Source organism: Nelusetta ayraudi, unplaced genomic scaffold, assembly GCF_046127955.1.
Source record: "Nelusetta ayraudi isolate G7.1 ecotype Tasmania unplaced genomic scaffold, CSIRO-AGI_Nayr_v1 ptg000135l, whole genome shotgun sequence".
Classification (NCBI taxonomy): Eukaryota; Metazoa; Chordata; class Actinopteri; order Tetraodontiformes; family Monacanthidae; genus Nelusetta; species Nelusetta ayraudi.
The window spans coordinates 22,077,501-22,100,160 of NW_027466185.1; the positions used below are offsets into that span (position 1 = coordinate 22,077,501).

The 22,660-nt window shown below is 47.8% G+C and overlaps 2 protein-coding genes across 3 annotated transcripts in view; both read right to left on the minus strand.

Annotated features, from left to right (window-relative positions):
* The window catches only part of tcf19l (transcription factor 19 (SC1), like), a 10,700-nt gene extending 5,007 nt beyond the window's left edge, over positions 1 to 5,693 (minus strand). Inside the window, exons 1-4 of the mRNA XM_076012044.1 lie at positions 5,455 to 5,693; positions 3,971 to 4,853; positions 869 to 1,038; positions 2 to 437 (exon numbers count right to left, since the gene is read on the minus strand). Coding sequence (XP_075868159.1) covers positions 2 to 437; positions 869 to 1,038; positions 3,971 to 4,241 — 877 coding nt within the window. The 5' untranslated portion in view covers positions 4,242 to 4,853; positions 5,455 to 5,693. The remainder of the gene's footprint in view (position 1; positions 438 to 868; positions 1,039 to 3,970; positions 4,854 to 5,454) is intronic.
* Positions 5,694 to 11,237: 5,544 nt separating this feature from the next.
* On the minus strand, positions 11,238 to 22,422 carry LOC142877291 (uncharacterized). 2 transcript variants are annotated; one of them, XM_076011769.1, is made up of 9 exons: positions 22,368 to 22,422; positions 21,985 to 22,008; positions 21,570 to 21,842; positions 20,796 to 20,883; positions 20,477 to 20,703; positions 19,744 to 20,031; positions 18,434 to 18,612; positions 12,696 to 12,788; positions 11,238 to 11,806 (listed from the first exon to the last, which is right to left on the minus strand). In XM_076011769.1, exons 1-9 carry the CDS (start codon positions 22,411 to 22,413, stop codon positions 11,354 to 11,356), a joined length of 1,671 nt encoding a protein of 556 aa, XP_075867884.1. In that variant the 5' UTR covers positions 22,414 to 22,422; the 3' UTR covers positions 11,238 to 11,353. The 2 variants fall into 2 exon arrangements, with proteins under 2 accessions (XP_075867884.1, XP_075867885.1); XM_076011770.1 differs by having other exon boundaries at positions 21,985 to 22,005; positions 22,368 to 22,419.
* Positions 22,423 to 22,660: the final 238 nt, after the last annotated feature.

Sequence of the window (22,660 nt, forward strand, 5' to 3'; positions counted from 1 at the left end):
CCTGCTCGGCCCCGGGGTTCGTCCGAGCTGTTGTCCTCCAGCAGCACCGTGTGCGCCGACTTCCTCCGGCTCCTGGAGGCGGCCTGCAGGGACCTGGCCGAAGGCGCCGCCGCCGCCGCCGCCACCGCCGCCGGCCCCGCCGCCGGCCCCGAGAGGAAGGCCTGCGGCGTGGAGGGGGGCAGCAGCGAGGAGAAGCCCACGGCCGGCGCCGGCGCCGGCGGCGAGGAGGAGGAGCCCGGGTCCGAGGCCGTGCCCTCCAGGCTGTGGCTCCTCTTGAAGGTCCAGCTGCTGCCCCTCATCTTGCTCAGGCTGCCGATGGAGTTGAGGATGACGGTGGCCCGGTTGAGGGGCAGCTTGGACACGTTCAGGTCGTCGGCCGTCTTGCGGTCCGGGTTGGTTCTGATTCGGTTCTGCAGGTCCGACGAGAAGGCGCCCGCCTGGGAGACAATTTTTATTTTACAGAGGTTAGTCCGCTGTGGTGGTTTTGTCGCCCCTATAGCACCATCTAGTGGATGGGGGACCAAGTATTTATTTATTCAAACTAAGGCCCGGAACCACGTGCCGGCCCGTTAAGCTTTTTAATCCGGCCCGACAAATTGAAAAAATCATATAAGTAGTAAGTAAGTCATAAAATAGCTGCATTTCATCCATTTTTTCAGTGTATAGAGTAATTTCAATAAAGAGCTGAATACCGTGGGGCTTCAAAGACACATTTTGTTGTAATGCTTTTCTTTATTTTCAATGGACATTAAAGCACATGGTATCTACATATCCTACGATAGATTTTTTTTTCTCCTACGAGGTGGGTCAACAAAACGCGCGCTGTAAAAAAAAAAAAAAACAGTATCGGTGCAAGCCTATTTATTACCTTAGGGATTGTGATGGCGTCAAAGTCTAGCGGTCGGACTTTGACCTTCTGGAAGAGGAAGAGGAACTCGGGGCTCCCCGGGGCCGACTGGCCGCCGAAGATGAGCGTGTCGCCGTCCGAGAGCTCCCACTTGACGCCGCGCTGAAGGCGCACCTCGTTGACCCACGTGCCTGGGGGAAAAAAAAAAAACAAAAAAACATTAGCATTTAGGGGAGCCGGAAGGATCCAACTCGTTTCCCTCCAGCAGACAGTCGACACAAATACCATTCCGCAGCTGAGATTTCCGGAAAAAAAACAAGCTGCCAAACCAGAGGAGAATGAATTGAAAAGCCAGTATCATTAATGCGTTGTTTACTTGTAGCTATCCAGCTGTCAAAACTTCCATCGGAGGTTCATTATTCTGTCAGATCTTCCTTTTCGGCGGAAGCAGCCTCGCGGTATTTATTTTCTATTAAGTTCTACAGATTGTCGGAGCAGCGCAGTCAGTTGTTGTGTCACAGCACAAAGGGTATAGATAGACGTTCAGATATTTCTAATAAGCAAAGAAAGCAAAAGAAGACTTTTCCTACTTCAGAGGAATTGACTGACAGGGCCTGAGACGCATATGGTCGTGCCTTGAACAATAATAAGGTGTATATTTTGCGAAAGGTTCTTCTTGAGCACAATCAGGACACTCGGTGGAGCAACGAGACACTGAAATAACACTGGAAGTCGACTCAAAGACGCCTTAAAATGTCCATATATTTCAATACATCCCTCCTTTGCAGGGATAGAAAATTGTTACTTAGCATCTGTTAGCAAGAAGAATTACCACACATTTAGCTTGGCTTCTCAGAAGTTGCTCAACATGGTTTACTTCTGCCTCAAATGACTTCTCTCTGACAATTTTAAATGTTGCAAAAACAACTTTGAAATCTTCTGAAATTAACTAATGTATCTTCTGGATGAGTAAAATCAGCGTATGTAAATAAAATATACTGTTTCTTCGCTGAAAAACCATGAAAATAAGGCTATTTTCACAACTTTTGTGGAAAAAAAACCACCGGGTCGCCCAGGACAGGACGTAACAACAGGACTCGTCCTGGGAAAACAGGAAGTCTGGCTCGCCCCAATTTCACACACATCTCCTTCTGGCCCAAAGTGTCGCGCTCCAATAAGGGGAAATGTTTTGGAAGCGACGGTCACGTCGCCGCGGCTCCATTTTCTGAGCGCATCTGATTCCGTGAAACCGCAGAGAATAAACGGCCGGCCGGCCGGCTTCAGAATAATGTTTACAGCGGCCACAGATGAGACCGAAGGGAAAGCAGAATGTGGATTGCACCGTTGATTGAGTGTCTCCGGCACCATCACGCTGCCCCGGCGCAGGGGACCAAAAATGAGAAATACTAAAAGGCAAATTTATTAGCGGGGCTGAAAAATCAGCGAGGCCGGCTGTGCATTTGAAAAAATAAATAAATAAATAAATAAATAGTCAGTTTCAGCTCCTGAGTGCAGACTTGAGAGGACCATTTGCCTGATACAGCTCTTATTTATTTATTTTTTTGAACAGTAAATATCAGCCTGCCGTTCATTTTCCCTCTGCTCTCTTTCACGCTACACGTGCACACACTATTTGCATTCGCACACATCTAAGAGACCGCAGCGAGGTCAAGTGCTGGGTTAACACCGTGTGCATTTCATGCGGTTAGTTTTGGTTTCGGACAACCTGAAGTCATGCACATCTCCTGGGTACCCAGGACTCCTCCGCCCGCCGCACCACGTTGAATAACTGAGGGCGAGATACTCGAATGCGTGTTGAGTTTTTTGCCCTTTCATAATATTCTTTCGAATGGTAGGTAGGAGGTAATGAGTGTCACAGCCTTGAAAATTTTGCCGCACAGGGCATAAATTTATGGCGACAATGGACGGTTAGTTCACATAATGTAAAGATTAAGACTATAATAAAAGCAAATTGGCCTTAACGACCTCCTTATCGTCGCTATAAAACTCCAAATTAGGTCAACGGGATTAAATCACTTTCCCACTTTTGCATCTGCTTGGGCTCATGTGAACGCTGGAGACGGTTTTTAAAGTGGCTGCTTTAGTATTAAGACACTGTTTCAGTATTTAGCATGGACGAAACTGGAAACAACGTTTCTATGTGGAGTAGGGCTGTAAGAAGTGGTTCTTTGTTTCAAATGTGAAGAAGCTGTAATCAAGCAACTTATCAAAAAATGACATCAGAAGTACTTCATCAATTGAGCCATAAAAAGTGAGTCCGACACCAAGCTCGAAGTTGAACGGGCGTCTGTGGCACTTTAGCGTTTTAAATCACTAATATCAATAAAATAAAATAAAAAGTGATGTTCACACAAGGCCGAATAGAGACACAAAACTGGGCAAAAGTTGCTGTGCATGTCCCAGTTGAAAGATAAGGCCGCTTTAAAATGAGTTAAACATCAAGCTGAGGAAGGGGCCACCCGCTCTTTTACAGGCGGCGTCACACTGATTTGAGGATGAATGAACAGGGTGTCATAAAAGGGATTGTGGGCCTGGGCTGCGTTGCTTTCACTCTCGGTATTTGTCAGCTGGGTGACTTTCGCATTCCTCGCGGCCCAGTTTTGCTTTAACCCGGCGGCAGACACGTGGCTCGACCCCGCGTATCCGGACGTCCAGGGTCCGCCCCTGAACGCCGCGCGGAATGTTGACAGTGTGCAAGGGGCGTCTGGCTCACTGGAAAATCTTTCCCTGGCGAGAGGGAGCTGATATTTGTGGTGAAGGACGCAACGAGAGGTGCAGAAGAAAGCAGGTCGGAGCAGGTAGAGACGAGTGACAGGTGTGACCAAAGAACATAAACAGGAATGAAAGGTGACATTGTGGGAAAACTGAGAAGGATGCACAAGAGGAGGAACGATGACCCCGGACTGTTTCAGATGTTTTGGAGATCAAGGCAGATTAAGGACACTGGGACAGTGAAGGACATCGGCAGAAGGAAGCCGCTGAGGTTGAAACAGCCGAAAGAAGAGGAAGGAGAAGGGGTTTCACTTTGCTTTTGGCTTTCTTTCTCTTCCACTTCATTTTAAGAGCTAGACGTGCCCGGGTGTGTTTGTGTTTTTCCGTTACCGTGGCTGCTCCGGTCCTTGACGCGCACAGTCCAGCCTTCCTCCTGGTCCCCCGATCCTGCTGCGCTCGCCTCCTTCTGGGCGTACAGCTCGGCGTGGATGCGGGACACGGACTGCGACTCCAGCGTGACGTCGCAGAGCTCGGCCGCCCGGCCCAGCCGGAACACCGACTGGCTCAGCGCCGGCCGGAACGTGTAGAGGTCGCGCGCCGAGTCCCCGTCCGAGGAGCCGATCCGGAGGAGCTGGAAGCACGGCTGCACCCCAGCCAGCATGGCTGAGGGCCTTCGAGCGTCCGCCTCTGAGCTGAGCCTCCGCCGCCTGAGACCACCACCCACCACCCACCCTGAGTTACAGGAGGCTGCGGGCCATGCTGTGAAAAGCTGCTAATGGGTTTAGAGTCTAGGCTGCATACAAGCGGGATCAAAAACCCCTGGATGATAATAACTCCGTGTGAAGGTTACTGACAGGTGCAGCAGCTCAGCGCAACACAAGTGTGTGTGAGGAGAAACATGGGGAAATTACAAAGGCTGGGAGCGCCGCATGAGTCTGAGGAGTGTGCAAATCAGCTTCTGCAGACACCTCCAAGACAGGCTGGGGAAAAAAAAAAAAAAAAAAATCTCCTGCAGGCTCAGAGCAGGAAGCTCCACACTGTGAGATGGACAGCGTGTTTGTGTTGTTGCTGCACAATCGATTCTCAAAAGGGAAGTGCAGCCCAAAAAAAATCCAAACTAATATGACGAGTTAAAACCTGACAGCCGTGACTCACAAAATTCTGAGGTATATATATATGCTTAAAAAAAAAAATCCTAAAACTTTTGACATCGGCCGTCATCAGCCGAGGCGGTGGCGGCTGCGAGACTGACAGCGTGTTGCAGCTGTCATATCTGGAGAGACAAGGGAGGAAAGGGAGAGAAATGCGTTTGAGACACACACACACGCGCACAAAAAGGAGATATTTGTGCAGGTGAAAAGATTTCGATGACAAGTCGAGCGTGATATTTAAAAAAAAAAAAAAAAAAAAAAAAAAAACGGAACGCAATCACGTTGCAACAGGCTGGGGCGGGCAAACAAACAATGAAAGTGCACACAGGCTGTATTGACTAAAAAGAAAAGAAAAGAAAAGAAAAGAAAACATGGCACGAGCGCGTTGGGTTGCTCGCACTGAGCGACGTGTGTCAGCTGCCTCGCTCGCTGACAATTGATGGGACACAAAGCAGGGGGACAATCACTCGGCGTAGAAATGAACGTGGTGCAAAGTTACAGCACACTTCCTGTTACAAAAAACCCACAACAGCCGCGTATTTCTATTTTATTTTTTTAGGTTGATCCGTAAACGTACTTGCAGACTAAGCACAACTAACGCACGACCTTCTTTACCGGGTGGAGAAAGTGTCTCGGTGCGAGTCGCTCTTAGCTCGGCCGCTCTATGCTAGCAGACGGTGGTCCCACCCGACGGCAAGAAAGACAGTCGAGGTCGAAACTTACAATAACAGAGCTCCAGCCGGCCGTACGCGTCCTCCAGTGCGGAAGCGGCGAAGGTTTTAAACTCCCGTGAATAAACTACTTTGTCGTGTAGGGGGCCGTGCTGCAGTTTATCGCCGTCGTTAACCCCCCGAGAAGTGTCACCGGACTCCGTCCCCGTCCTCTTCCTCCCAGGAGGAAGTCCTTTGAAATTTGGCGCGCCATTCCCGGGGCTTCTATGCGCTAGAGGCTGCGTCACTTCCTGCTCCTCCCCGATTGGCTGGCGGCCAGGGCGCTTTTCAGCGGGAGCGGGACAAGAGAAGAAGAGCTCGAGCAGGAGGAGAAGTGTGTCGCCGAGAGAACGCAGACTGAGCATGCGCGAGTCAGAGAAAGACTTTCGACGGGACGAGAAAGAAAAGGTGCCACGGTCCTTTCCTCGGCACATGAATAAATGAAACTTTAAAAGTTAAAAACGAACATTGTGCGACAAATAAGCTCATTTTAAGTCGACTTGTTACGCAACACGGCGAGCCCACAATCACTCGTCATGTGGCCCACCACACCGCGTATATAACATCACATGTAGGTCACGTCTCTCTTCTCCGGCCTGCTTTTACATTTGGACTAGCGCCAGGACGGATGTGATGTAACTACGTGAGCCAAATATGGTTTGGTTATGCAATAAGCCAAAAGTCAGTGTGAGACAAAGTGAGTGGAAACAATTTCACTAGTGCAGATGGGGATTATGGGAAGAAAACATAAAAAATAATAATAATAATAATTAAAAAAAAATCAATACACTTCTGTTCAAAAGTAATTTTATTGTTATTTTTTTCATTCATTACAGAAAAAGGGAGAAGCTTTATAAAAGTTCTGTGCAGGATGCCAAAAAAAGGACCGATATAGTACGAGGATAGAAACGATCGTTGTTCTTCGAGCAAAAGCAAAAAAGGGTGCGTGTGGACACTCGATCGTGTGGCGTGAAGCATCATTAGAGTCAATGACTGGCCTACCGAACTCAAAAATCACAAAGTATCGTTCCGCTGACTTCTTTCAAAACAGAGAGCTTCGTGTTGAGAAAAAAAAGAAACATAAATGGAAACTGGATGAATCGTTTCAAGTCCTGAGGAACACGGAAGTCAATGCAAGTGTCAAGAAAGTCTGAAATGGACCACCTTGCTGTTGCCGATATGCCACTGACCATGATGATACTTCACAGTTGAACCAAAAATCAAACCGTCTGACTTTAGCCTCGTGTGCCATCCTCGTTCTCAGTGAAACCAAACACAATTTCATGGCCATCGATGTTGGGATCGCGCTGCAGAAAGCGTGGCATTCTGCTACATATCAGTGCAAGACACAACAATCCTCGGTGACTGCCCAGCTGCCTGGGGAGCCTCAGGGGAAGACGTGCGTCTTCGTTACAAATGCTAAAAATCGACGTCGGCCATGAAATCACTGCAGCTGATTAAGAGTTTGCAGATTACCAATTATCATTAAGCATCAGTCGGTGCCATTTCATGTAAAGGAAGTTGACTTTTCTGTGACAGCCAAAATCCATCCGTCCTGGGTAATCGTAAAATCCTGATGTTTTGTATTTGCTGTTCAATCTACACGACCAGTCAACAGTTTGGACAAACATCTTGGATCAAAACGTTATGATCTCCATCTAGTGGTAAAGCTGTGGTACGGTCCAGAAAAACCATCAACAACTTCCATAGTGGCAACTCAGGCCAAACGGTAACGCAACACAAAGTAGACGTCGGTGATTTATTTTTCGCGGAAGAAATCAATCACGCTGACTCGTTCAGAAGTGCGAGGTACAGGGGGGTGGAGGGGGGGGGGGGGTGCAGGGGGACTGACAGGAAAGCAAAAATACAGAGAAAGAGCCAAATTCATCTTCAACCCCTTCTTCATGCCAGTGTGTTGATCAGTGCTGGTGGAAACGAGGAGGATGGCGCCACGAGGCTAACTGTACAAAAAAAGTGCAATTCAATTTACGACTAGCATGTTTGAGTTTGAGCGAAGAGCTGCTGTCCCACACGAAATCTACAGGTCGGCATGCTGAAGTTACACTAGCTCTTAGGTATACACTGGGGCAGCAGGTAGAGGCTATAATATCAGAAGTACAAAGCATGTTAGTAGCGGGAGAAGGTTTTTCTTTTTTTATGGTGGTAAATGTGATACTACAAAAGAAGAAGAAGAATGTTTTTTTTTCTTTGACAAATGCACTTTTCTACAGTTGGATAAAGGACACGTTTGTCTCAAAGTAAAATGACTGATTATTTGAGCATTATTTTGAGACTTGCATCAAAAAAAAAAAAAAAACATTCTCAGGTGCTGTTAGTATCACAGTGGGAACAAATGTGTGGCTATCAAACATTCTCTTGAAGACCAAAAAAAAAAAAACAATCCTGAAAAACTTTTAAAGTTAGCCAAAAGAAGGAGTGCTGTTACACTGGCATCAGACAAATAACAAAGACTTTGAGAGTAAATTGGGTTGTAGTAATCAGTGAATGAGGGAATAAACACTTCAAAAGGAAAAATTATCTCAGAATTGGACAATTCTGATATTTTGTGGCTTCTCTTGTACTCTTTAGAATTCATTTTAGGTGAAGAGCAAAGCCAGTCTCCATTTAATTTTTTTTTTTTTTTTAAAGTTTCCTCCCATAACGACCAGGGTCAGCACTCCTGCTCTGAGCCACTTTTCAAATTCAGGACATGTGATAAAACATGGAAAGTAAAATCCTTCCATAAAAAACCCTCATCAGTCGGGATTATCTGGACCCGATGTCCAAACAAGAGTTTGTTTGGGTTGAGTCCTTAACCTCTGTGCATTTAACCCGCATTGGAAACGGGGGTTTATGCTGGGATTTGTTTCATTTATGATATTCCAGTCGAGTCAATCCACTTTAGCGTCTTTAACGTCCTAGGGTTTGGCACTTAGTCCTGCCTTGTTGACACACATAACAGTGGCAACAAACAATCATGGAAACACAGAGGCCTCACAAAGTAGCTTGAAAAATTGCAATTACGCTATAATGTAATCCTGTTTGGATACAGAACGATTGTAAATTGCTACTAATGTGGCTTGAGTGCCATTTCGGTAATTAGCACAAACAATGCTAATGGGGTAATGGAGGGTGCTGGCCTGCCTCTCAGTAACTTAGAGGCATTTCTTATGTAATAAAGACGCAACAGAAAGGGAACGATAGCTTTTAGCGTAGCATTATTTTTGCTCCTCGAGACCGCGGGCCTCTTAAACAGCACAGAGCTGAAACTACTGACCGAGCGCCTGTGTTGACGCTAGCCTGCTAGCTGTGAACTAGCACGTTTGTGGAGCTGTACATTTCTGCCGGGTGTTTTATTTCTCTCGATTGGAATTTTATCCCTTGTGTGGTTCAACAAAATCAGCGAGCTCTGAAATAATGAAATCTGTTCGAGGTCCCCCCACACCCCCCCACCCCCCTTCAAAACCATGACTGAAATACTTTTGCTGATCAAGTTCATACTGAAGCACACTAACCAACCCGTTGCTTTCCATTTTGAAATGCATGTGCTTTTCAACCCGTTGCTGAGAAGGAATCCAGAGATCTAAATACTGTTCACCTGAGTCCCAGACATGGCCGCAGATAATCCAACGCTACTGAGAGGAAATCTGATGGAAGGATTTTTGTGAGTGGAATGCAGCAGGAGACGCCGGAGAGTCTCGGCACATACAGGAAGCCTCCAGCCCCCCCCCACCACCACGCATTGGTTTTCTATCTACTCAGACGAGCGGGTAAATTATCCACGCAGCATTCAGGTTAAGTGTAAAATCTTGCATAAGCCTTGCAGTGACAAACATGTCGGCACTTTCACACTTTGCACATGCAGGTCACGTATTTACATGGAGCGGGGGGGTGGGGGGGGGAGTCGTTGAGATTTCTGAGCGCGGCGGACGATGCTGCCAGGCTTCTGACGTTTGTGATATTGCTTTTACATTTCCCTGAAGATTTCCCCCAGTATTAGCTTGCCATTAGCACAAGCGGCCCTCGCGTCAGAGCTCGTCTGACTGCAAGCTTTCACATTTTCACACACACTCGTGGTCCCATTTTTAAAGAAATGTTTAATTCAAAACCGCGCTGTCCCAAATACGCGGGGAGCCGGACAGCCTTCCTTTTTTTTTTTTTGTATTATTCATTATCATAATATTTACAATAGCTGCTTCAGAACAAATTGATTTCTTTCCCTTTTAGGTTGTCAGCGTGAACCGAGACGATCACTTGTGCTAAATTTTGTGCTTTTCTACATGGAAAATCTGCCCGTCCCACTGCCCTCAGCGACGATGGGGATGGTAAAACCCGCAGACGCTGACATCAATTCATGGGCTAAAAGTTGTTGAAGGAAACAGAAAAGTTTGATGTCTAAATTAGACAGAATTGTTTAAAAAAAAAAAAAAAAAAAAAAAGGGAGAGCAGTTTCTCTTTCAATCGCTATGGGCACGAAATGTGGAATTAATATTGGAACGGCCGTAAACATGATGTATCTTTCCATGGTAAACTGAAGGCGACGGACAAACATGCCAGCCAACACTGACGACATGGCTAGTGTGTCACTGAAGGTCCACCACTGGTGTAATCCGCGTGATTAAGATACTTCAGACAGAATGAAAGGAGGCCCCCAGTGATGCTGCGGGCAGCCCTGGAGGATTGAAACATCATCTAGAAACCAGCCGCACGGCTAGAATTTCTCCTCCCGACTCAGCCGGCTTTTCCTCGCCAACGTCACGTGAGGATTAAAAATCCGACATCGGCTTCGACACCAGAGGACCCAGACATGGGGGGGGGGAGTTGGGGGGGGGGGACGCGTGAACACTTGACGACGTCAACGATCGCAGCTCTTCGGAGATGGGATGGAAGTTGGGACGGCTCTTTGAATCACGCGAGTCATATTCATCTTTTCCCAAATACGCCCCCTGTTCCATCTCATCTCATACACCTGTCCCCGTCTCTGGGTTGTATCGGAAAATCACGGTGCTTCTCGGAAGAAAATAAAACGTGCTCGGTAATTGGGGGCTGTTTTTGAAAGTTTTTTTTTTTTTTTTTCTCCGATGTCAGCATTCCGCTGTCTGATCTGTCCGATGGAGGCGTTTGAATAGTTTGGTTGGAGTTGGACACGTGAAAGGGTAGGTGGTGTTGGTGGAGGGGTGGGGGGGGGCTGGAGATGATGGCTTGCTGAGGCAGCAGCTTCTGTCAGAGAGTCCGGGACACATTCTGACACACTCGTCCGGTTAATAATAGAGCCTGTGTGTGGGCGTTGCCTTGTTTGGTGCGATGATATGATCCCCCCCCCCCCCCCCCCGCCCCCCCGAGGGGACTTGACGGAGCTCCATCCTGTTGTCGTCGGCAGGTTTTTTTTCCAAAACACCTCTTCCTCCTCTTCCTCTTCTTCCTCCTCTTCCTCTTCTTCTTCTTCTTCTTCTTCTTCTTCTTCTTCTTGAGAAGAGCTCAAACTGCTGTGATCCCTTCGAAGTGCTGAGATTCTTTTTCTGTTTCCAGTGTGTGTTTGTTCAGCCCGTTCCAAGCTTGCATGCAGTCACTCTACTGTAACCCCCCCTCCCCCCACCCACCCACCCACCCTCGACTCCAGGTGCTACTTTAATGTCTAATCTTTAAAGGCATGCATGTCCTGGATGCAAAGACTTGCGTCGTTCCTCTTGATTGCAGAGGTTGTGGGTCATTCTTTCTGCATCTCGTAGTAGTAGCAGTAGTAGCAGTAGTAGTAGTGCAGTGATTTTTTTTTTTTGTGTGTTTTTTTTTTTTCAATTCAATTTGACACCGTGCATTTTGTGCAGCCTTTTTGGGGTTGTTGTATTTTTTACGTGATCGTGATAGTGCTTGGAAATGATGACGTTCCGATAAACAAGCGGACGTGTTTGGCCTCAGGTGCTCTGGGCCGAAGCGGCTTTCTGTTCGGCCTCTCTGTCCTCGGCCCCTCCTTCTGACCCAGCGGCGCCCCCAGAGGCCGTCTCTGGCGACGCGGCCCCGCACGGGCTGCCGTCGGGGGTGGCGGCAGCGGTGGCGGCCAGCGAGCGCGGGTTGGAGGCCGGGCTGGCGCTGGTGGCGGAATCGGGGGTCCGGCTGGCGCTGAAGTCACCCTGGGGGGCCACGGTGGTCTCCGGGCTGTCGGGGCGGAGGGCCCCCGCCCCCGCCGTCACGGCCGTGGGGGACACGGCGTTCAGGAGCGGCTTGTGAGAGGCGTAGGTGGTGGCGGCGTCGGTGTCGCTGTCCAGCGGGAGGCTGGCGTTGGTGAACTCCACCCCCGAGTCGCTCAACTCCAGGAAGTTGTCCGAGGGAAGAGCCTGGTAGCGGCCCGGCTTGGACACCTCCAGGCCCTGCGGGTGGAGGTAGGGTGGAGAGAGGCGGAGGAAACGAGCAAACACGGTGAAAAGAAAAGCACGGGGGGGAAATAAAGCAAGAGGAGCGTAAAGGAAGAGGACACCAGAATGGGAACAAAGAAACAAAGAAAGAGAAGAAGAACAAGAGAGAGATGCAGACGAGCAGGTGGAGATGGAAGAGGAAGGGGGAGAAAATGAGGTCAGGGGGAAGCAACGTGAATAATTTATGTGCATGTCTCAAGAACCGTATTTATAGATTCACCTTCCTGCCGAGCTCAAGCCCGGCGGTGGCAGCCAGAGTCGGGCAGCACTTCACATGCTAGCGGCCGGCGCTAACACGGGCCACGCCGAGCTGACGTTTCGTCGAGGTTTCAACCTCACAGCACGCAGCGGGCATTTTCAAACTATCTTTCAAAAGAAACATCAAACACTTACCTCATGCCCCTTTTATTATCTTTTTTTTGTTTTGTTTTGTTTTGAAATCTATTACTACTTATAGTAATGGCAGTACGGTATGGTAGGAACCATCATCATAACAGTGGGTGCTAAAACCAACGGAGCGTTAAATAAGACAAGAAAGACTTTATGTACGTATTAACTTTTCCAAATAATTTGATTTCTCTCCCCGAGGCTGAGACTCGGTCTCACTCTCTGCGTTGCACATGACAGCATGAAACACAACTACTACTCCTCCTAATAGAAATAATCATAACCATAATACAAAGAAGTAGCAATACTATGGATCCAATGAGTTTTACGAGGCCTCGAAACGAGGCGCGGTGAATCGAACTGCGTTGCGGAGAGGCCGCGGCGGCGTCTTCTCCGTCGTCTCCGTCGTCTTTCAGTTCTAACGCCATCGGATTTGACACCATTCCCCCCCACTGACCTTGATAGTGACCTCCGTGCTGTCTGTGGGCTTCTCGCACACCGACTGCGTCAGCGACTCCTCGGTGAACCTGCTGTAAGCCTCATGGACCACCTGAGGGCCACACGCGCGCACAAACACACACGCACACACGCACGCAAAACGTCACATTAGAGGCTCCGGCGCACAAAGTCCCAGCGGCCGGACTTTTGCCACGCTGACGTCTAAAACACACACAGACCCGGAGACACGACGACACACAACATAGAGACGCACAACGTAGAGACGCACAATGTCCACCGGACTGCACAGGAAGCTCTTAGCACTACTGTACATGTACTGAGATCTGGTGGGGCCAGAGGTTGAGACGGAGCAGAGCTGACGGCGGCCTTTCAATGAGACAGAAAGTGAGGGAGGAGTGTTGGTGGAAGGCGGGTGGAGGCAGATGAATCCTGATGGATGGAAGAATAAATCAGCAAAGAAAAGGCAGATTATTATTATTATTATTTATTTTTTTTTGCCGTTATTTGGCCCACGAGCAGGTCGAATTCTCATAAAAAGGACTCCTCGTGTTGGCTGAAGCATTAATATGGTTTGCTTGTGGCGACGAAACACAAAGACGTCGAGTGAAGTCAATCATTGACCCACCAGCGTTTGAGAAAGAAACGAGAAAACTGGTGAGATGAAAAGAAGACGGGACGAGACGGGCAGAGTGATGGACGGGAGGACAGGAAGTGAGACGGATGAGACCTGAGGAGACGCTGGGACAAGTCACTGGACTCGGCTGGTGTGACTGATTTAAAGGCTGTATTAAAAGTGTGTAATATTTGGAGATTTGGAAGAGGAAACAGCGACATCAAGTGGTCACATTTTATATTGCAGCATATTTCACTCTCCCTGGGAGGAGGAGCCTTGCTGCATGTATATTCTTACATATATCGGGGTAGGAAAACCAAATTACTGTAATTGTACTGCGATTATACACCTTTAGTTTTAAACCAATAGAAAAATTGTAAATCAAGCCAAATATTACACACTTGACCTTTTAAGTTTCTCTGCTTTCTTCTAACTCAGAGGGGCCACTGCAGCCGTCTCAACCTCGGCCGGGCGAGGAGACACACGTTTGATGTTCCAACGTACGACACATGTAAAACTGGACAGATAGACACACCACCTTTCACACACACACACACACACACACACACACACACACACACACACACACACACACACAAAGTCATGGAAACCCATGTGCACAGACACGAAAGAAACGAGGACAAACACACAGCAACACACGAATAAATACAAAAGGTGGCGAGAGAGTCTGGCCAGCTGATTTAACATTTATCATCCACTCAAGGGTGGAAAGTGGCGAGACTTGAATGAGAATCTTTCAAGACGCCATCACGGTTAGAATGCTACTAAATTGTCAGGGTGTCGCAACGGAAACGAGCAAGATTGCAGATGAAGACGTTGAACCTTACACTGCGACCCTGCCACCAGGGGGCGATAGAGATGGCTTTAGGTCATTGGAAATGGCTTGAGTCTGGTCAAATTAGATCCAAAGCGCTAGCATTCAAATTAGCATTTAGCTGTACAGTCAGAACTGATGGGGTTTTGCACTCGACGTTGACAAAGTTAAATAGATTTATTTATTTTTTTCAGCTCGTGACTTTTTTTTCAAAGAAATATAAAACCAGCCGGCCACAGTGTCTCAGGAGCAGGTCTGACGTGGACCCACAGCTACATCGTCACATGACACCAACGACAGCCACTCGACAATACCGACTTCTCCATGACACTGCTAACCGAGTAGCTAAAAGGTACAAAGTTCACGCGTCACACACGGCGTCATTTTTCATTTGCAAAACACTCGGACGGAGTTAAGCTTCGCCAGCCGTATCGCGGTGAAGCGATGCCCTCGCAGTTACCTGCAACTGCGGCACTTTGTCAGCAACAGGGGCGGGGGGGGGCAAACGGGGAGGAAGTGGGAGAAGCGAAGGCGAGGGGCGCACAAGGGGAGGAAAAAGCCACACGGCACCCGTGTGACTTTCTCGCTACGGCTCGTCGAGTCCAACGTCATCCGTCCCGTCTATCTGGCGAGTCGCAGGTTATTTCCTGAAAGCGGGGAGGAAAGCAGCGCCATCCTTTCGCTTGAACTCACAGACAGGAAAGGAGACGCAGCTTCGCTCTCAGGTAAATAATAAGATCAGTGAGATTATTATTTTTCCGAGCATGCACCCCGACCTGGTCCAAAAGTGTTTCCACGATCCTGCAAGACAGGATCGAGCTTGGCGATCCCGGTCTGCACAGCCAGTTGTTTGGGTCGATTGTTTAAATTCTATGCCGCTCGTTCCAATTGTTTGGGTGTCTACATTGTGCTCTGATTGCGACTGCCGCGCAACAGTTGTGACCCCGGACGTAGCAGAATTTCCGAATGTGTGTATGCAAGAGGTCTTTCGGGATGACGGAGACATTTTGTCCCAAGTTGTGGTGCCGGATTCCCCTTCACAGCGAGTCCACTGACGTCCGTCCGTCAGTCGGGATCTTCGATCAACCTTCGCTCGGCCTGTGATACCGGTGGCAGTTTCTCCTCAGTGGTGTCTCTGTAATTATTACATTTTTTTTTGTATCATCTCGAGAGAGAGAGAGACAAACACTGTGTTCTAAAACTGCCACCAATAACGTCGCAAAACGACAAGTTGATCGAGGTCCTGATCGGCCCAAAGGAGAACTACGAAATACTGTGGACAACCGATATGGAGGAGGGAGCGCAGAAGGAAAAAAGAGAAGAGGCCAGAGTGCAGTTCTCTCACCGAGAAGAGGCTCCGTGTGAGGCTCCTTAACAAGAAGGGGGTGGGGGGGGGAGAAACGCAACCAAGAGGCAACAGCGTTAGCTGGGCCACCAGACTAGGAAGGGTTCAGTCACAGAGGCCCCATGCCAACACTTTTGGAACACTTTATACATCCATGACTGAGACATATATTTGGAACACATATCAACATACTGCCAGGACAAGTCAAAACAGTTTGGGAGGAAAACAGAAGAAATCCAACCTGACAAGACAGGTGACAGTCGTCTATGGGTCTGATTGCACTTGGTCACTTGGAACTGTTTTGGGGGATCGTGTCACAAGTACGCATCTTGAAGCATCCGTTCGCACATACTGGAGCATTAACATGCGTCTCGAGCGTGCCACTTGTGATCGCATTAGTGCATTTTTAACCACTCGGGGCAGTAAAGCGCAAAACTAGGGCTAGTTTCACCTGAACACGAATAAGAATCAACTTCCTGTTTGCGGACTGTATCAAGTCACTCGTTTTAATCCTACTGCAGCTCGTGCGTATGGATCCGAACGAGGAGTGACGACTGGTGGGACAGAGTGGTGACGACTTTATTTTCGGATGCAACGGTGGCTGGAAAATCTTCGGACGCAACGTCGCACATTTAATCACATATGTGGGGAAACTGCGACCGCGGCTCCGCTGACAAAATACGCTAATGCGGACTGAAATTTATTAGCATGCTAATAAACGAGTCCAACAAAAATGATTTGTTTTCGCTTCTTGTTTGTAACTTTACAATGACGACGCCTGGAGGTGGGGCGCCGACCGAGTACGTACACGGGAGAGGTGAGCGGAGTAGGCGGTCCTTAATGTGGACTGAAGTCGCATTCTGTTCGCACATCCGTGACGAATGCAATGCTATGCTATGCTATGCTATGCTATGCTATGCTATGCGTCGGAACCACCTCCCCGAGGTGGTTTGAGTAATCGGATGACAATACTGGATTTGGACTGTTTGCACTTGGTTACTTTGTGTGTTTTTTGCCGATCGGAATACGGAGAAACGCTTGAAATGACCGAGTGCAAACAGGGCCTATAAGATCCCAACTCAAGGGAGCCCAGCTGCACACTCGCAGTGACAGGTTTCATGTTTTGTTGGGGGGAAGGGCGAAGAATGTGTTTGCGAATGACAAGAGGTGCTAACCTGGTTAGAGGCAGTCGCATTCTAATGAGGGCTCTGTGTGTGTCGTGCGTCCCCGCGCCCCTGACGGGAAGCCCTCAACAGCAGAATGGACTTTAAACACCAAAAATCTGGAGGTGTTATTGCAAGAGGTGAAAAAATAAATAAATAAATAACAAAGAAAACACATTTGGTTTCACAAAAAAAAAAAAAAAAAAAAAAAAGGATTATTAGGTGAATTTAGGAGAAAATGTGCAGATCCACAAATGACTCTGAATCAGACTGATGCCCTCTTGCACCTCCGTAATCACCGTAAACACCATCATAGTCACAGTTTGTCCAAAGCTGTGGGCGCCCGAGCACACTCTCTCAAACGACTGAATAAAGACGCACAACAGGGACCTCGATTCTTTAAAGGCGATGTAAGTCCACTGTGCTCAATTGAAATGATCTGCGTGGACTCCTCCCAGTACTCTGCCCAAAACATCGAGCACGGCTGAGCCGCTGAGGCTCGAATGGAAGTGGTCGACGATCACAATGACACACGAGTTTGCACACTCAAACCTTTAGCGAAGTTCAGAAAATCAGGCCCTTTGTGTTGTCCTGAATAGCTGCCTTGCAGAGATGTGATTTAAATATGAAGGGTATGTAAATGTGCATATGAGGAGAGGATACCGCGAATGCTTGGGAGATAAAGACAGAAGTGACGTTAAATAAGCAGAAACTAACAGCCGGAATGTAACATTAATGTGAAAGCACTGCGCATAATACCCCACACCACACCACAAATAGTCATAGATGAATGAACAGGTTTGAGGTTTTATTTAGAGCTGATTCTGGTTAAAAGAGGAAGAATTCACTCCCGTCTATTCTAAGCGATTGAAATGAATTTGTAATTTGACCAATTAAAAAGCAATAAACGGCCTTGATTACCAACTTTTTTTTTTTTTTCCAAAACACCACAGCTCGTTTGATGTTTTTTTTGTTTTTTTTTATGCTCCTCTCCAACCATCGCGCAACGGCTGTCGACGTTTCGCTAGCTGCTCTTCAAACACAACTCAGTCGACCAATCGGCCCAGTGGGTTTGGCGCTTTGCGGGTTTCTAATGGGGTTTTAATTGCTCCATATATTCTCTTGATCAGTGGATTTGTGAGAGTTGGGAGGCTGTTGTGACTAAGGCGATGGTTGTCAAGGCGCCTAAATTAGTCAGCTGATCAGGGAGCCAACTGACCTTCAAAGATCCTTGGAGTTGCTTTTGTCAGCTGAATTTTTTTAACATTAACATTTTAAAAACAAATACCGCGGATAAAATGGAAATATTGAAGTAATGGTACCAAATAGTCACAGACCATCAATGACCAAAGGAAAAAAAAAAATCATAGGGAAAAAGGCTGTTGTGTGTTTTTTTTTTTTTGTTTTACACAATGAGTCTAATTCAAAATACTCACGAGGCAAAAAATAATTTTGTCTTCAAATGTGATTAAAATGCACCAGTCATTTGCCAGACTGTCAAGAGTTCTCGGTGGCGCAGTCATTTTAAGGGCAGCCACGAGCATCTGCTCCCGTTAGCGTCTTGGAGGGAATCCAAGAGACGAGGCGCGCTCGCGACTTATGAAAGATTCAAAACGTGACATTTTGCAAGTCTGGATTCCCTTCCTGGAGCTGCCAAGCGAGTCAACCATCTGACCACTTTGACCCAGCGAGCCAGAATAGAGCGTCCCCGCTTTTAAACATTCCCCCTATCGACGATCCCCTTTTTCCGGACGGCAGCGCAGGCAAAGGCGTGCGTTACCTGTCGGAAGGCGTCTCCCTCCCCTTTGCCCGCCTGCTGGGCGAGGACCATCAGCTTCTTGCTCTTCTCCTTCCTCTTGTGGATGTTGAAGAGGCAGGACAGCAGGCACACCAGCAGCATGAAGGCGATGAGGCCCAGCATGGAGAGGATGGCCACGGTCAGCGGCGGCAGCTTGTGGGCTGCGGGGCAAAACAAGAGCGTCAATCCGGCGTTGAGCGGTCGCCTCAGGCCCGGTTCTGCCGTGTGCCCTCATCATCCCGGAGCGGACTGCCTTCAAAAATCATTGGGGGGGGTCACGGGTTAACGCTCGTCGTCACTGGGGCTGTCCCGATCCGATATTGATATCGGATATCGGTCCGATATCCGCCTAAAAAGGAATATCGGATTATATCGGACGTCATCTTAAATCTCCGATATTAACGCTCCGATAGAAAGCAGCCCATTCTACTCCGGCGCAAAAAGAATCTCCACATCATGCTTGAATTGTTTGCACTATAAGTTATTTGGGTCGTTGCTCACGGCCTCCTGAGTTATTTTTGAATTTATTCTTTCTATTCCGCATATTTTTTTTAATAGTTGTTAATAATAAGTGGTATGTTCTCCAATAAAACCGTTTTTGACTCTTATTCTCTGTTTGAGTAATATCACTTGATGCTGCCTTTTTTTTAACACTCCACACTATGGAATAAAACTAATGAAAGTATGTTTCATTTGTGGCATGCTGATATCGGATTGATATCGGTATCAGCCGATATTCAAGGTGGAAATGTCGGTATCGTATCGGAAGTGAAAATATAGTATCGGGACAGCCCTAGTCGTCGCTGCTGATGTTTTCAGGATGTTTTGATGATACATCCTTCATGATTGGATATCCTACTGATTTGTTTTTTTTTTTTATCTCATTAGCGTTACAGAAAAGCATGAACTCCTCTTTGAATGTTGGAGTTGCGCCAAGAATCGCAAATTGTCCAGAAAACCGAGGCCGTGCTTTGCCTGACGTGAGAATTGCGGTTTAATTTTATGTATTGACTGCAAAAAAAATATCACGGCAGCTGCCAAGTTCTTCCAAGTTCTGCAACAAAGCAGAGGCCGGTTTGAGGACGGTTTCCCATCGACTTTGTTCACGCCCGCCCCTTTAAATGCCTCAGTTTGTCTTTCACACGACACCGGTAAAAATAGAAACGGTCTGATGCAGCCAAAGGAAGAGAGCGATTGAGGGGCATTGATGCGAAAATTAAATGGGAGAGTTTAAACTGATCCGTCGATAAAAAAAAGTCCGAGAACAAACCCGAGGTGTCTTCTTCCCTTACCGACGACGTTGACGTAGATGTCGGCCACGTGGAACCCGGCCAGGTCGCTCACTCTGAAGACGCCCGAGTCGGACATCTGCACTTTCTTGATGATGAGCTCGGACCCCTCCACGGTGACCCTGCCCTCCAGCTGGGGGTCCAGCGGCGACGCCAGGACGCCCTGCTCAAGGATGACCCGTTCGGCGCCGTCCGACTTGGGCCTGTAGACGATGTTCAGGCCCGAGTAGTGCAGGTACACTTTCAGTTTGAGGTTGTCGCCGCTGGTCGGGTGGCAGAAGTCCTGGTGCTCTGCGACAGAATGAGGTGTTAGCGGTTAGGGCTAGCTTGTTAGCACGGTGAGCCCTTCGTCCAGTCGGGCAGCGAGGCCGTCGCTGCTGGCCTGCACTTACACACTCAGAAAAGTCAAAACTTGCATAAATGTGATCATAAAGTTATTCTCCATAGTCTTGTTTTCTTCCTTTCATACAATAATCCAGTGTCACCTATTAGGGCGGAGTTTAAATGCAATCATATTTCAGCGAGCTCGTACATGTTTTGTGAGGCTCAATCGTTTCTCTGTTTGGCATTTTCTTAAAAACAGATGCAAATCGTCTGTGCATTTTTATTTCCAATGAACGGTTTGTTTCATTGTCGTCCTATGACCAGTATGACATCACTGACAGCGTGCGGGGCTGAAATGCCCTCCGCTGCCTCTTCCCATCTCTGCCGTGCGAAACCAACTCCCTCCTCTCACCTCTGACATTCAGGCAGTTCCTGCGCCTGATCTTGCCCTCGCGGTCCAGCACGGTGAAGCTCCCTTCGTCCGACATCCTGACCGAGTGCAGCGTCACCCGTTTCTCCGTCACGCTCAGACGCCCCACGTACTCCTCCGCCACCACCGTCGTCTGGTTGTAGAGCACCACGGGCGGAGGCTCCGTCACCTGCTGGATGACGCTCTGGTTGGCGGTCACGACGTGGGGCCTGTGACGACCAAAAAATTAAAAAAAAAACGGTTAGCGCGCTTTGCCCTTCTTTCTTGTTGCCTGTCTTGTTCGGTCGTCGTGCGACTGCACCTGAACTGCAGGGTGATGGGGTGCTCCACGTGGCTGAGGTGGATGTAGTAAGACTGGCCGTACTTCACCTGCTGCTCCACAGCGCAGTCTGACCCACAACAACAGAGAAAAATACAGTTATTATTCCTATTCTTAATATTCTTATGACACTATATTATATTTCATAAATCATGTAAGTAATTATACTAAGGTTATTATATTATACTGTTATATTGCACTATTAATATCAGTGTTATCATCATCATCATCATCATCATTATTATTATTATTATTATTATTATTATTATTATTATTATTATTATTATTATCATCACTACTACAACTACTATTGTTGCACTACTATTGTAGCATTATTTTACTGATGTTCTTATATTACTATTACTTTTGCTATTATTATTACTATATATCATTAATATGGTATTGTCTTGTTTCTATGTGGCCCTGCGATGAACTGGCGACTTGTCCAGGGTGTCCCCCTGCCTTCGCCCTAAGTCAGCTGGGATAGGCTCCAGCAGACCCCCGTGACCCTGAGCTCGGGACGAAGCGGGTATGGAAAATGAATGAATGAATGAATGAATTGTCTTGTTTTATGTTTTATATTTTGCATTCCATTGTTTGCGACTACTTGTATTGCACAACACCTTTTTTTTTTTCTTTTAATCGCGTCGACTTCTGCCGCACCAACCTTTCACTGCCGTGTAAAATCAATCTTTGAATCTTCAATCTATTGCTTTCATGTCAGAAGCAGCAGGGTGTCAGAAGCCATTGCGTTACCCTGGACGTGGAGGATGAGCTGCTTGGCCACGCCGGGGTTGCTGCTGTTCCTGATGACGTACACGCCCTCGTCCTTCTTCTGCACGTCCTCCAGAACCAGGTGGCCCAGGCTGGTGATGGTGACCCGGGAGTCCACCTTCTGGCCCTCCCGCACTAGCACCGCCTCCACCGATTGGTTGTTCTTGGGCTGGAAGACGACCTCGCCGACCGTCCCCTTGGGGAAGTCGATGTAGATGTCCTCGCCGAAGAAGGCCGTCCTGTGTTCCTGTTTGACTGGTGGACACAGCCACAGGGTGCATTATTCATGACATGGATTCTTCCTCCTGTTGTTATGATTAATATCATGTCAAAAAGCTTCCCGTGGGCGTGCGCTGCAAACTGGGACAAGAAAAAAAGAAAAGAAATGATGTTTTACCTTTCGGAGACGCCGACACGACTGCTGGAAGATAAGAGAAGGTTTCGTTTACAAAGAGGGGGGAATGTTTTTGTAGCTTCCTGCTGATTCATATGAAGATCTCTAAATAGGCCCCGGCCGCCTTTGTTCCTACTGAGATCCGTAAAAATGAAACACGGCATTTGAAATGTAAATGGCATCTAAAAATAGGCCCCTCCCGATGACAGAAAAAAAAAAAGAAAAGCCAAGAGGAGCAAATAAGTAGAGATACTCTGGCGCGGTGTTCTCAGAGTCTCTATGCTAATCACTGGGCGGAAAACAAAGGGCAGTCGCCAAACGAAGCCTGATTCGGCCTTTCATTAACCCAAACCCACTCTCGGGTGACTGATTATGTTTGCGCTTACCCGTGCAGATCAGGACGCCGAGCGCCGCGGCGCTGATTGCTTTCATCTTGAGGAGTCTGGAGAGAAGAAAGCCACAAAGCAAGCACAGCAAAGAGGTCAGGCTTCTTACTGGGCAGTGATGGTGGTCGTCTCAAAGTACCTGGGAGAGAGGGAGACACCACATCCACACACGCAGGTCCAGTCACTCAGTCAGGGGACGGCCATATTGCACCAGCACGTTTCTACAGTACATGAACCTGTTTTGTGGTTTTTTTGTTTTTTTTTACTGTGACTTCACAGCTCATTTGACAGAG